The following is a 14,397-nucleotide window of genomic DNA, read 5'->3' as shown; positions in this document are numbered from 1 at the left end:
ACTGGCTATTCACTAGAAATTTCTTGAACTCAAATTCATTCAGTCGTAAAAGTAATTCTTCGTTAATTAGTAATTCATTTTCTTATCTACCTGTTTTTTAGAAACGTCTGTTTAAATTGGGTTCGGATAAGGCGTTGGTATCCAGGTATCTCATTACCTTGTTTACATAAAGTTATTGGCGCCTATCGGTGGTCGATTTGCTATCGCTGGGGAATCCGAACTGATAACTATGACAGCATGTAGGTACGTGCCCACGCGCCACCTACGTGATCGAAAGCCGATCGAGCTATTTTCGCCTACAACGTTCTAGAAAAGTAAATGAAACCAGATAATACGACAGAACAGATATATTTGACTTATTTCACAGCACTTAAACGCATCCCTACACTTAAACATAGGCACTTAGCTTACAATAAAAAATACGATTACAACTTAAATAGAACTTTGTCATTTTAAACTTAACTATTAATTCAATAACTTAGATCTTAAAACGAGTCAGTCTTTGGTGAAATGCTGTCAGAACCGGTCCCTACGCTAGGCCGGGGAAGAGTTCTGAAAAGGATTCGCACCAGAAGTCTGACAAATCCATAGATTCTGGTTCACTGAGCGGTGAGGCCATGGAATCATATCCTAAATCGCTGAAGCTATGACTCGGAGACACTGCCAACAGATCCTCGTCTGCAGATCTGGGGGATAAGCTCATAGGAGACAGCATTTTCATATCATCTAGAGATATAGAGCCATCGGTGAGCGATGTAAAGTCTGTTTCGACTTTAATAGGAATGCTTTTTGTGAGCTCAGGGAAGTCCAAGTCGACTTGAGTTTCCTCAATAACTTGTTCTTCACATGGCACTTCAACGGTGACGCAGTTCTCCTGTAGACTGGCGTAGAACATGTCTCCCTTGTCGTTGTGCTCCTCCGTGTCGGGCGCGTCAGTGTAGGGGTGCGCGTAGGAGTGCTGGGTCAGTATCCTGTGCACGTCGTGCTTGAGGTCTACGACTGCACCTTCACTGGGTTCCAGGTGCTCTGCTGCGGGCCCCACCACTTCAGCTCCTTCAGCGCGCTCTCCAGTGTCCCGCACTGGGACCTGCAACAAAGGATAACAAGTTTAAGTTTTTTATCTCCTGATATTCGATAATCAGTTATTAAGGCATTGCTGTTTTTTAATCGGAAACTATAAAACTACTCGTTACTCAATAAATAATTTGTTGATGAGGAAACCTTGACACCCTTAATTTTACCCTTTGTACCTTTTTGTCTACTTATACATATATAAGTATACGATATTGCAACATAATTTTGAAATTTCCCATAACTTTCGCAATATTTTAATTATTCAGTAATTATTCAGAAATGTTAATTCTGATCAGCCCAGTCATGTAATTTATTTGTATTTAAATTTCATGCTGAATACAAAAATGTCCAAATGGCGGACATAATAACTTAACACATTTCCTGTAGTAATCATTTAAATATTTATTAACATCCTCCTAACTTTATTATCCGGAATAATTTAGTTTAATAGTCACTTAACCCCTTACTGTCTGTAATAAAAAATATTTATATAAATTTGAACTTTAATTAGGGTGAAAGGTTAAATTTAAAAGTAATCGCCTGTGATGCAAATTAGGTGACTCAATTAGGATATGTAAGATATTTATTTTAAATTTAGAAAAATGTCACATCAAGCCCTGTAGTCAATAGTTCATTGATGATGTAAAACGACAAAAACATTGCATCAGCCAGAGCTAGAGCCTTCGCTCGGTGGGCGGGAGGCGTGACGTCACGATTGTGTGGCACTTGCATCAGTCTCGAGGTAAGTAACGTTAGTCACAGGTCACCGCGTGTTGCATGCTTTCCAGACTTACACGGCTTTTCCTGTTGACTTTCCTTTATTATGATATTGATATGAATTGCCCGAATATATCTAAATAGTTTAAGTGTTTCAATGTTGTTTAAATTAAATAGGCATTATTTTGGACTCTGAATTTGATTAAGAATGTGATTATTATGAATAATCTTGTTACTAATTATAATAAAAACAAGGCTTTTCCTTATTATTGAACATACACTTATTAGTATTGGCCAAAACAGAATTAACAGTAAAATATTGTTTAACTTTGCTACTTAATAACCTGTAACGTTAAGAGTTCCCCTGAACTCAGGGTCAATAAACAGGGATAAGATAAGTGGCCTACTCTGCTAATTATGGATGATAGTTTTCTTCTTACTAGAGTGATTGTAGGTTCTTTGCGATCTTAACGCCCACAACACCATACGTTCTAGAAAGTCAAGACTACATAATATAGAGATGATGGACCAAATCATTGAGTAGGTGGTCCTATTATTTAGAAAGTAACCTAGGTACCTCTAGAACTTCTATTTAGATAAAATAAAATACATTCCTAACTTATACTTAGCTTCTATAGCCAATAATTCAATTTTCTAAATCATTTGTCATTGAATTGCAATTGAGGGCAATAATGTAACTTACATCTTGAGCCGCTCCTGCACTGCCTGCATCAATTTCCTTGAAGAGTGAGTCGGCAAGCTGTTGTAAGGTGTCCAGGTACTCTTCGGACTCGAGGTGCTGGAGGAGGTCTGTGAGAGGAGACACATCGCCAGCAGCAGACGCGCCGCGCGCAGTGCCGTCGGGGGCCCCTCCTGCTGCCGAGGAGTAGACTCTGCCGGTCCCCGGGCCCCCGAGACACTGCGCTCCGCGCGCAGCTCCGCGTTCTCGCTCAACAGACGCTCATTCAGCGCCTTGAGGCTTTCCACCTGGACAAAAAATGGTTTGGTATTAAGACTTTTGACAAGTTATACTATGACTGTTGCATTTCATTGGCTATTGTGGCAAACCTCTTAGGGTCACTTGCAAGTTCCAGGGTTAGCCAACCGACTCAGAGATAACCATTTATACAGGGTTAACTGTAGGTTAATTCCGAGTTAATTGGCTAACACGATTTGAAAGAGATGCTACTACTTAAATTTGTAAACCTCTAAATTTCAAGAAGATAAGAGGTTTGGGACTATAGCTGACAAATTTCTAGAAAATGCCAAGGAATTCCAGAATAGGAAGGCCCTAAGATTGAGGTCCAAACTGGCCCGTTATTCCCATACCTGTCTGCCTGTAGTCAAGTAAACAAAGTTTTGGAGTAAACAAAAACAAGTATGATACATTGTCTTTAGCTCTTATAATAATTATTGACAAAAATATAATTCTTTTTTTTAAAGGTAATATTTTTTTTATATTCAGACCTCTAAAAAATTCCAAGTATTATTAAAATGATTTTCTTTTAGAATATACAAACCTCGCTTAACAGCCGCTCATTCCTGTCAGCCAACTCCTGGATCTTAGACTCCATCTCATCCATCTTAGCTTTCTTGCGATCGCGCGACGTTTGTGCCGCCACACGATTTTTCAGCTTTCTGCATTATAAATTTTAACAATATTGTTATTAATTATTAATATCCTTATCTATGAAACAGGAAAGTCATGCAGAGGTGACTTGTTCAATAACTTTGTATTATTCATGAAGCTAAAATCAATACCATGTTGACATTTAAAGAGGAGAAAGGACGTAGAATTTTTAATGATGCTTGTATTAATAATATTTCGTCATATTTCATAAATGCACTCTCCTGCCCTAGTTAGAACTTTTATATCTATACTCCTTATCTCATAGGAAACACATGCAGCATAGATGTCATCATGCTTAACGGTACGCATAGCCCAGGGCAATGTCCCCGGCGCTAATTCGACAAGAACGCTTGCTAACTAACGCTAACCACGCAAGCAAAATAAAGAAGTCAATGGACTCACTTTCTTTGCATCTTCTCCTCCCAGGAAAGGTGGTCCAGCCGGCGCTTCCGCGACGGGGCGGGCGACGCCGGCTCCAGAACCACCTTCGTGTCCTCATCCACCGCCAGGTAGTTGTTCGGTACCGTGATGATTATAGGAGCACTCATCTTGAAGCTGACGCTATTCTTCAAAACAAAACACTCTGATACCAATTGATGTTACTGTGACGGTCGCATGCTACCGCGAATTGCTTGTTTGAAAAGCATTAGAATCACTTCACTTTGTTAGAAGTTGAGTAACGAGCCGAATGTGCGTCTTTCATGTTTAGGAGCTCGATTTGTACTGTACGTTCGAGAAACTGCGTCGTGGATTTACGTGATTGGCGGAGAGTTATCAGGGGGCGGAATCGACGCGTTGACAATTTCGAACGACGAGGATAGCGAAATACAGTCAGGCTATGAAAAAGAGAGATAGTTAAGTGACGTTTAACATTCCTCCCTACCTCGATACGCTTTTTAAGTGCGCATCGCGTAGACCGCATAGTGGTACCGGCAATAATTATACCGGCGCGCGGCAACGACAAAATAAAATTATAAAATGTAGCATATTGTATATTATGCGGAAAAATAATAACAATGAAAAATAGCTATTGGAAACATTAGTCATTATTTTATCATCAAGGTCGTTACATAATGTTAATGTAGTGTAGATTGAGAGAATTCGACGGTAACAATCTACTTTATAAAATAAAAATATGTACAATACCATTTTGTTTACTTGCCTCTTAGAGGTAGGTTCTTAACTTGTTCTTAAGTATACGAACTACAATATACACTTGCAGCACTTGTAGCAGATTCTAGTAAATTTGATATTTCATATGACTAACAATTTTCAAATAACTTTATGCATAATGGACTTTATTTAGACATATAACACAGATGGTACCTAGCATATGCGTTTAGGTTCTAGGAATAGGTACCAAGAGGTGCGTAGTACGTAAGTATTAAAGACGGATTAACTATAGACACCACTATAACTAGTGTTGTCACGTTGTCATATGCCTGCTAAGACAAAAGCAAACAAGCGTAGCTACAGGCCGCCAGACGGTGAGCGGCTACCGACATCTAAGGATGCCTGCAACTCCAGCGGTGTCTGGTTGGAAACAACGGTCTAGACTAGAAAGTCTAGTTTCTTAGCTTGCAGGCGTTCAAGTTTATACACCGTAGTCTTATCACTCCGCTGGGTTACCGGTGGCGGTGTTGTTCCAATGGCCATATAATGTCTTCAATACTATTCATAATGCCGCCTACCTACAGCCTATAGGGCATTGAATAGGTACCAATCTTTAGGTCTAGTACCTACTCATTATTTAGCTGCAATTTGGAAATCGTAATCGATCGTAGGGGAAACTATTATATGATGTAGAGATCAAGAAGTGGTAAGGTTAGATGGGTAGGTACAAATCTTGCAACGCAATAATTTAATTAAATGTGAGGCGGGCCATTGTCAGTAGAAAAAGGCGCGATATTCAATTTTATTATAGGAGATCGATTCTTTGCGCCTATATGTTTCGAATTTGCCACCTTTTTCCTACTGACAACGCTGGCTTACCAGAGTATAAATTCAAAATTCTAGCGTGGGCACGTGGTGTGGTGGGCACATTGCCCGCAACTTGTGTTTGCAACACACTGGGTTGTTTAAGTATTTGCACGAATATAACTTTGTCACTTTCCTTTGCGATACAACACGAAATATATTTGGTAAGGTTGGTACATTGTGGACGCACCTAGCAATGTAAACTTAATTGTTTAAACCAATGTCTCGAACAGCATCAGTTGTGCTGTCAAATTTAGAAAAAAAAAACTACCTGACATCTGTCATTTATTCGTGCTTTTGCTTTGTCGTAAAAAAGTGGCGACTATTTTACTTTAAACATAAATATTGATATCATCATAAGTATTTAAAGTTTTGAGAATAATTGAAGTCATCAACAATGGCTTCCACAAGCTCCGATAATCAATCCACAATTGCGCAGAAAACATGGGTAATGGCCAACAGCATCGAAACGGTGTCCAGTGTTGATGAAATATACCGCTACGATAAGAAACAACAGCAAGACATCCTTGCCGCTAAACCATGGGAAAAAGAGTAAGTTTCCATTTCCATGTAATATAAACGAAAAATATCCAAAAAATGTACTTCAAATGTTTTTCTGTTTGCAGTCCACATTTCTTCAAAGATATTAAGATCTCAGCTTTAGCACTCTTGAAAATGGTGATGCACGCTCGCTCTGGAGGGACTCTAGAAGTTATGGGGCTTTTATTAGGTAAGACAGCCAGCATACTTGTTTTTATGAATTCCTTTATGATTAGTTGGGTTTTTAAGGTGATATTTTTTATTGCAGGCAAAGTAGATGCAAATACTATGATAGTGATGGACTCATTTGCTTTGCCAGTCGAGGGCACGGAGACACGCGTCAACGCGCAGGCACAGGCTTATGAATACATGACAGCTTACATAGAGGCAGCTAAACAGGTAAGGTGTTCAGTCTTTGATGAAATCATTTTTCAATGTCATCCCAAATAAAGCTTAGCTTGAAATTAGGTAATGTTTGTTAGTTGCCTTATTATGTTTGATAAGCTTATCATCTGTGTCTCGCTGTCTATCCATGTACAAGTTTTGAACTCTTATATGTAGAAATAAAAGGAAGTTCCAAATTCAAAAGTGCGATGCAATGGCCTGGGTCTTATGAGGACATAATTTATTATTATTATTATTTGTGAAGCAGGCAGGCAGTTGAAAAAACTGATAATGCCTGTATCCAGAGTCATCAATAAAGTTTTCAGTGTTGAGTAGAATTTGCATTGTGTGCATCTAATTTATTTGACACTTTGGGCCGATACTTTATCCTCTGGGAGTTTGTTCCAAGCTTTGACCACTCTGTTGCTAAAGAAGTGTCTATGAGGATTGTTGTAGGACCTGCGAGACACCAGCTTATACTGATGACCTCTCAGATGGTTGTTGTTATTGCACTCTAGCAATCTAATCTATTCTAATTAGGGTAAATAAGAAAAATTATACAGTGTCTTGTGGCACAACATGCATATGGTACATTGATGTAGTGATGTAGTAATCTCACATAGTAAAGATTTATTTAATTTCCAGGTTGGCCGCCACGAAAATGCCATTGGTTGGTACCACAGCCACCCTGGCTACGGGTGCTGGTTGTCCGGCATTGACGTCTCCACACAAATGCTGAACCAGAACTTCCAAGAGCCGTTTGTTGCCATTGTCATTGATCCCGTCAGAACCATCTCAGCTGGCAAGGTCTGCCTTGGTGCTTTTAGGACATATCCAAAGGTAGGTTATCAAATAATAAGTTAGAAGTTTTTGATTGTAGATATCACTGAAGAAGTAATTACTTCAATCTTGAAACATCAATTACTGCAATTTTAACAATTTCGTTATGTATTTAGTAGTTGCCAGTGGCTGTGCAGTTTTATTATGTGCACACTTGTCTTCCTACTGCTATGTAATTTACAGACAAGCAAATGTATTCAAAGCTACATATTTTATTTATAGGGCTACAAACCAGCTAATGAAGAGCCCTCAGAATACCAGACCATCCCACTCAACAAAATTGAGGACTTTGGTGTCCATTGCAAGCAGTACTACTCACTGGAAGTGTCCTACTTCAAGTCTTCTCTGGACCGGAGACTGTTGGATTCTCTGTGGAACAAGTATTGGGTCAACACACTAAGCAGCTCAAGTTTGATTACCAATGCAGAATACACAACAGGACAGATATTTGATCTGTCTGATAAGTTGGAACAGAGTGAAGTGTGCTTGGGTAAGAACTTGCAAATAAGTAAATAATTTTATTTATAATTTTTCTGAGTTCCTCAATATATAAATTGGTATAAATAAAACATTAGACAATATCAATACCAAATAGTATGGTATGACTAGGCAAATTTCAAAAAGAGTATTCTGTTAGTCCTTTGATTGTTGTTTGATGGGAGACAAATCTCCCATCTGAGCCAGAAAGGGGTAATTGCTGACAAAAACTCCTGCACCTATGTTACTGCATGTTTTTAATCTTAGCATTTTTTTTCTTGTAAGGTCTTAAAAAAGCATTCTTGTTTCAGGTCGTGGCGGCTTCATAGTGCCCGGCGCAGACCCCCACGAGAAGCGCACGGAGGACAAGCTCGGCAAGGCCACGAAGGACGCGTGCAAGACCACCATCGAGGTCATCCACGGGCTCATGGCGCAGATGATCAAGGACCGCCTCTTTAACGGCGTCAGCGGCCGCCCCGGGCCTGCCACGCCCATGATCGAGGACTCCTAGTGTAGCGTATAAGATACATTAACTAAAATCATTGAGAATATTGCTAATACAGACTTAATTGGAGTTTATTTTGTCATTGCTCAGAAGTCGACATATTTTACTCTATTTTTTTATCTCGGCGCGCATGATTACCGCAAACTTCTGGACGCGACTGTTATGTTGTTGTTTTTATCATCCCTCGACTGTTGTGATGTACCTCATTGCATATGTATATTATTGTACACACAGCTGCAGAAGTGCATGCCATCTTTATTTATGGAATTCATACATAAAGTGGATATGCACGTTTGCAGCTCGCTGTGCATCTGTCTAGTGTATGTAATATTGACGTTGGAGATATTAAAATTAAATGACAGAATATTTCCAAAGTTAATTATAAACAGTGTAATAATATTATTGTGATTTTTGTAAAAAACTTATAATAAATATTGTAAAAATTATAAACCAGTTTTTCAATAAAACAAAATGTTGATTATATAAACATTTTCAAATATTTATTAACCAATTTACATAAAATCATTATAATCATATATGTACATCTTTCACATAGCTTTAGTTATACACAAAATCATAACATCTCACGTCGTGGAGGGCCTTCTATTTAATCAGATATAATAAAATAAGCACCAAATTACATTTTATAAACTTTTGCCAAGCTCTGTTTATGTATTCGGAAATAATACCTATATGTATAATTATACTCCATGATTATATTAGTAAAACGAACCGCGGAACTCGTCCGTCTGTTACAATTTCAATAATTATTATCTTAGCTAAATATTTCATTCATAATGTGCCGGTTAGGGGTTAATCAATTAATCATAAACATAAATAGGAATAATAAAATTAATGCTAGTGCCTACTTAACGTTAAAATATCCCAAGAGAACCAAATGGGAATATAAAATGTGAATGCTATCCATAGAGAAATAAGTCAGCATAGAGTACTCACTCCATACATCAGTTTTCTTACCAAAACGCTTAGTTTTTTCGTAGTCTTTATTAATCCCGCTACTTGACACTAGATGTCGCGACTGACAAAGTGTATTGCTCAACAATTTACAACTAATATTACAAGCAGAAGTAATTTAAAATAGATTTCCGATTATATTATCTGAAAATGGTTGAGCATTAAGACTTTTCGTTCGTCACGACATCTATTGCCAAGTAGCGATACTGATAAATCCTCTACTTGACGCTAGATGTCGACTACGAAAATAATAGGCATTTTGGTTGACTTATTTCTCTATGATGCTATCCATAATGCGTAGTTTCGATTACAAGCCATCGTATTTACACTATTCCGAATATTATATCCTCTGCATGGCTTACAAAACAACTAGTCTAACCTAACCCAACGAATCTCATACACGATCTATTCTTAAATAACGAAATGCATCGGGAACTCGCACTAAACTAGGCGTCACACAACGTATTCTATATTTCAATAAATAAACAGGCGTGCGAAATTTTAAATCAATGACTACGTTTTTATCGAAGGGATATTTTAACACGTATCCTAAGTGCTTTATCACACGTAAATTATCTTAGTAGTTGAATTTAAGTACTTAGAGTCCCCGTTATCACACTGCATGTTTTGACACACAGATGGGCTAATAAACATTCGTAGTCACATGTACCTACAATATTTGATAACTAACAATATAAGCAGCGAATCTGTAAAGGCATTGCGTTGCATCTGTAAGTAGTCCAGACTGGGATAGATCAGTTTGAGATTGTACTAATACTGACAGTCTGACCATAAAATAATATTTTATTTAAATTAATGATTACATAAGTGATGGAATAAATTTCTACAAGTGCGGGAAAATCCATTCTAGAGCGCTATTTTTCAACTGTTGATCACAGAGAATGCTATAGTTTTTCTAACTGCGTATCTAGTGACGTTTAAATTTTTCCCGCAGACGGATTTGGCCGTCCTGACGTTAGTCACAGGTAAGGTATTGGTATGGTATGGGCAGTCTCGGCAAAACTGCACTTCCTAGTTGATATTTTCACATTTAACAACGATTCGAGTTTCCTAACCAAAACCATAGTTTCCACACAGTCCTCTTTTTAGACTTATTCTTACTTTACCTAAAAATTGGAATGTTTAAAATCTCGAGTCAATTATAAATTAGACATATTTTACAAACGGGAACTTACAACAAGTCATATTGTAAAATTTACTGCATTTATATTTATTTACCGTTTGAAAAATGATGTCTATTTGCATCTCCATATTTATAGTGAGCAAGTATATCGCCAAAATAACTTTCACCTTTACTTAAAAATCATATCAAGGTGCCTAGCCAAGATGCCAATCGTTCGCTCCTTAGCGAACGAAACGGTAATATCTCAATCACTCTTCCATATTAGTGCGACAGAGAGACATTAACATAACGTTCGCTACGGAGCGAATGATTGGCATCTTAGCTATGCACTCAGTCCATTTGAAATTTTCTTGCTAATCATTGTCTACCCTCACTAACTCTTGGATATGTATAGCGATGTCGTCTTTCCATCAAGGCAACAGGGTTCTAACTGCATTTACAGAACTACTTATTATGCAGGCCTAGTCAAGTCAGTCTTTAGCGAAAAATAAAAGACTAAAGAAACCGTATAAGCTGCCGCGAGAGGTGTAAATAAATAATTAGTAAAGCAAAATGTCAAAACTAAGTGTTGTTTTGATAGTTAAACAGCAACAACCTTTTAGTTCAGTCGACCGATGTTACAGCTTTTGAATACTAACGTGATATTTAGAATGACATTGACCAAATTGACGATAGGTTGAAATAGTACATTATTGCAGAGGCCGGGAAAGGGCAATTCGTGGATGAGCTTGGATTTTGTCGGACGACGCGAAGCGGACAAAGAATCCACGAATTGTTTTTCCTGCCGAGGCATATATAGTGGTTTTCTCCAAACATGCGAGGAAATAAGGTAAAATACTCATAATTTAAGCATCAACTTTCACTCAAATCGAACCTTCACATCAAAAACTTTTTGTGATTTAGATGTAGAACAATGAAAACAAAAAAGTAACTTTAGTCAGAAAAATAATAACGTAAGATATCACCAGACAGAAGACAAGTGTTTGTGACAAAAACGAGTGTTTGATAAAATTTAATATCGATAAGTCAGTCATAGTTTAACAATTAATAGATGTAACTTCTAATTGCCATAAAAAATTATCGAGAAATTTTTAAGAATTCATATATTCGGTACATAATTTATTTATTACATATATTTAGTACTAAAAAATAAAAACAAACTAGTATAGTAGTAGTAGTATACAGTGCCAAAAGAATAGAAAATACCAAGAATACATAATTATATTAAAGAAGATATCGAACGTGTTGTGTATTTCGCGGTAACTCTTATACAATACAACAACCTACAACTTACAACTTATCTGCTTTGCCTAAAGGTTGACTGGTAGAGAATGCCTTACAGCATTAAGTTCGCCTATTGTACAGTGTGTTTTCTTATGTGCAATAAAGATTAAATAAATAAAATGTTCAAAATATCTATAGGCAAAGGTAAGGTAACATCGATAACATACATGTCGATATTTCATTTTGTCACTAACTTTATTTAGCCACAAAAAGTTCTATGTCTGGATATCACTGTAAATATTACTGCTGTATGTGTTCTTTTTTCCAGACACTTGGGGCGTCAGTAAACGTTTAGGGGACGTTAAAAAAGATTGATCAATATTTTTGTTAGATATTTCTAGTACCCAAGTATGAAACTTAGTAACTATTAATGACAGTTCTCTAAAAACTGGATACTCGTAATTTGCATACCATCAAAATACCCATTTTATTTGTAAAACTATAATTTTTAGTTTCCTTATTTTGACTTTTGCCCCTATTATCCGTTTGAGCCCAGTTTGATATTCGACTTTCACCCTCTGTTTTATTAGCCCCTGTTTACAGTCACCCCTTATTGCGTTTATTGTTAGAATTGCCCCAAATTAATGTCTTTTGAAGCACTCGTTTTGGGTTTAGTCGCTCGCAATAGTGTCACCCCCATCATGCTAGATCTGCATTCAGTGGGTTATTTTGACTCAAGTACAACCTCTATTGTAATAGTTACAATTCGGTGTAATCATAACATATTGCCGTCCTGCTCCTCCCTTTCTATTGACTTGTAGGTCAAAATTATTTTCCTTGTCTTGCTTGCTTCCGATCACTCCGCCACGCTTTTATTGCCTTCTATTAAAGAAATAAAAATAAGTCTGGAGCCATTGTAGTTGCAGATATTTTACAGTACATATGGTACTACTTTACCGTACTAGTGCGATAATTAGCACATTACGTAACTATATCGGAAATTTAACGGGCCATATGTACAGTCAGCGGCAAATACTTCGTAGCAGTCAAAGTGGCCAAATAGTTCGGTACACCATACTAAATATATGGTGTACCGAACTATTTGGCCACTTTGGTTGCTACAAAGTATTTGACGCTGACTGTACTGTAAAATGTTGTACGACACATGTGCGAATAGACAATTCGCAACTCGTGTTCAGTCCCCACTCGTTGCGAATTCCCTATTTTTCTCACTTGTATCGTAATGTACTATTATATACGTCAGTGGTGGGTAAAGTACGGCCCGCGGGCCAGCTTCGGCCCGCCGCCTGTCCTTCGTTATAATTTGTACATAGACCGAGAAATAAAATGCATTTTTTCTGCAATTCTGGCCCTCCTCTGAAATTCCTTAAACTTTCTGGCCCGCCATTAAAAAAGTTTGCCCACCACTGATATACGTCATGTTTTTGAAGGACAAAATACAATTCAACGAAAACAATGTTGACCTCCGTGTTGCAATTCGCCGTGCGCAGCTATCACTGCGTTGTTCCTATTTCCCAGCCCCTAGTAGCATGTCCCGCGGGCGGGCGCGGCCACACGGCACGAGCCGCGCCGGGCGGCTACAGGCCCGCGCCGGGCGGGCTGCGCGCGCGTCAGTTGAACAGGTCGGCCGGGAACGCGTTCACCTCCGCCTGCTCCAGCACGGGCGCGCCCTCGCACACGTACGACACTCGTATCCTGAGCCGGAGCGCCGTCTGGAGGAAAAAAAAATACGTCTTCAACCCCTCAAGCATAGTATATAGGTGAGTTTTTAGACCCAGTAATCCAACTTCGAACATTTTATAATTCTCGTTCGAAATTCAAAATCTTGGACGCAGGGTTGTGCCAAGGCTTTTCTTTTATTTTTAAACTCCTTTACTTTAATTCCGGTACAAACAGAATGGTAATGTATTATATATGTATATACTAGGCACCTATGATCATTATACAAGGGGTTACAAAAATACTGATAATATATTTTACAGCATAATTAGTATTATATTCCGACAAGAAAAAAGTAAATAGAAATATTTTAGCGCCAATTCAAAAAACCGACTGCAGCGCCACCTGACGAGTCTAAAAGTAAAAAGTAATTCATTTTTTTCTCACCGGTGACGATCCGCCCGGGCGCAACCCTTAGCAAACATACTTAAATCTGTCGCATCGTCACTTGTTTTTACCCGAGATCTGCACATTTTTTTTGTTCGAAGTTGGACACGTTATAAATCGGTGTACACTGCCTCAAGTCCCAGCCATAAACAACGTCAAATACTTCCACGTCCCTGGAGTTTTGATTTTTCTTACATTTTCTATGAAATCCTGTACGTGGAACTTGGATGTAACTTTGTTGCCGACGCGATATGAAGTCCGCGGAACTCATGGGACTCAAATTAACCTACAACTATTTGTTATAAGTAGGTTTGCTACTCTTATATAAATTGTGTATGTAGTCCTTGTGCTTGCCGAGTACGATGTACGTTTCGAGCAGCGGGCTTACTGTCAAACAAGAGTCGAATACTGGTATTTTCTCCATACAAAATACCGGTATTATTACGTTCTTTGGTTTATTATTTCGTTGTTAGTAGGACAATCTAATAACACGAAGTTCTCACCTAAATACCAACATGATTCAGTCCTACGTAAAGAGCATAAAATAATTCAAAATATTGAACTAATTCGGTGTTTTAAAAAATACCAGTCCCGAGCCCTGCTGTCAAATGTCATCTTCTTCTTCTTCCTCGCGTTGTCCCGGCATATTGCCACGACTCATGGGAGCCTGGGGTCCGCTTGACAACTAATCCCAAGATTTGGCGTAGGCACTAGTTTTTACGAAAGCGACTGCCATCTGACCTTCCAACCCAGAGGGTAAACTAGTCCTTGTTGGGATTAGTC

At 38.2% G+C, this 14,397-nt stretch overlaps 3 protein-coding genes and 1 long non-coding RNA gene across 7 annotated transcripts in view; 2 read left to right on the top strand and 2 right to left on the bottom strand.

The window, feature by feature from the left end:
* The window catches only part of LOC133521176 (uncharacterized), a 293,381-nt gene that overhangs the window by 170,782 nt on the left and 108,202 nt on the right, over window positions 1–14,397 (top strand). The gene's annotated exons all lie outside the window — the stretch shown is intronic.
* On the bottom strand, window positions 333–4,313 carry LOC133521171 (X-box-binding protein 1). The gene is made up of 4 exons (XM_061855983.1): window positions 3,824–4,313; window positions 3,312–3,429; window positions 2,495–2,778; window positions 333–1,087 (listed from the first exon to the last, which is right to left on the bottom strand). Exons 1-4 carry the CDS (start codon window positions 3,967–3,969, stop codon window positions 994–996), a joined length of 642 nt encoding a protein of 213 aa, XP_061711967.1. The 5' UTR covers window positions 3,970–4,313; the 3' UTR covers window positions 333–993.
* Window positions 5,677–8,594, top strand: LOC133521165 (COP9 signalosome complex subunit 5). The gene is made up of 6 exons (XM_061855976.1): window positions 5,677–5,950; window positions 6,025–6,128; window positions 6,207–6,337; window positions 6,968–7,162; window positions 7,385–7,652; window positions 7,951–8,594. The coding sequence occupies exons 1-6, from the start codon at window positions 5,796–5,798 to the stop codon at window positions 8,148–8,150; spliced, it is 1,053 nt and encodes a 350-aa protein (XP_061711960.1). The 5' UTR covers window positions 5,677–5,795; the 3' UTR covers window positions 8,151–8,594.
* The window catches only part of LOC133521159 (AP-1 complex subunit gamma-1), a 48,759-nt gene continuing 46,995 nt past the window's right edge, over window positions 12,634–14,397 (bottom strand). For all 4 annotated transcript variants that reach the window (XM_061855962.1, XM_061855963.1, XM_061855964.1 and 1 more), the window contains one exon: window positions 12,634–13,220. In XM_061855962.1, coding sequence (XP_061711946.1) covers window positions 13,119–13,220 — 102 coding nt within the window. In that variant the 3' untranslated portion in view covers window positions 12,634–13,118. The remainder of the gene's footprint in view (window positions 13,221–14,397) is intronic.

This window comes from Cydia pomonella, chromosome 9, assembly GCF_033807575.1.
Source record: "Cydia pomonella isolate Wapato2018A chromosome 9, ilCydPomo1, whole genome shotgun sequence".
NCBI lineage: Eukaryota > Metazoa > Arthropoda > Insecta > Lepidoptera > Tortricidae > Cydia > Cydia pomonella.
Note: the sequence above shows the minus strand (reverse complement) of the source record. Positions and strands in the feature narration are given on the sequence as shown.

What these genes read in the sequence shown, in the direction of transcription:
- LOC133521171 (XM_061855983.1), bottom strand. Translation starts at nt 3,969, where the DNA reads ATGAGTGCTCCTATAATCATCACGGTACCGAACAACTACCTGGCGGTG. An exon ending in GAGGAGAAGATGCAAAGAAA is followed by an intron (nt 3,430 to 3,823) that starts GTGAGTCCATTG and finishes TTTATAATGCAG; the next exon opens with AAAGCTGAAAAATCGTGTGG. An exon ending in GTGCAGGAGCGGCTCAAGAT is followed by an intron (nt 1,088 to 2,494) that starts GTAAGTTACATT and finishes CCTTTGTTGCAG; the next exon opens with GTCCCAGTGCGGGACACTGG.
- LOC133521165 (XM_061855976.1), top strand. Translation starts at nt 5,796, where the DNA reads ATGGCTTCCACAAGCTCCGATAATCAATCCACAATTGCGCAGAAAACA. An exon ending in ACATAGAGGCAGCTAAACAG is followed by an intron (nt 6,338 to 6,967) that starts GTAAGGTGTTCA and finishes TTTAATTTCCAG; the next exon opens with GTTGGCCGCCACGAAAATGC. An exon ending in ACAGAGTGAAGTGTGCTTGG is followed by an intron (nt 7,653 to 7,950) that starts GTAAGAACTTGC and finishes TTCTTGTTTCAG; the next exon opens with GTCGTGGCGGCTTCATAGTG.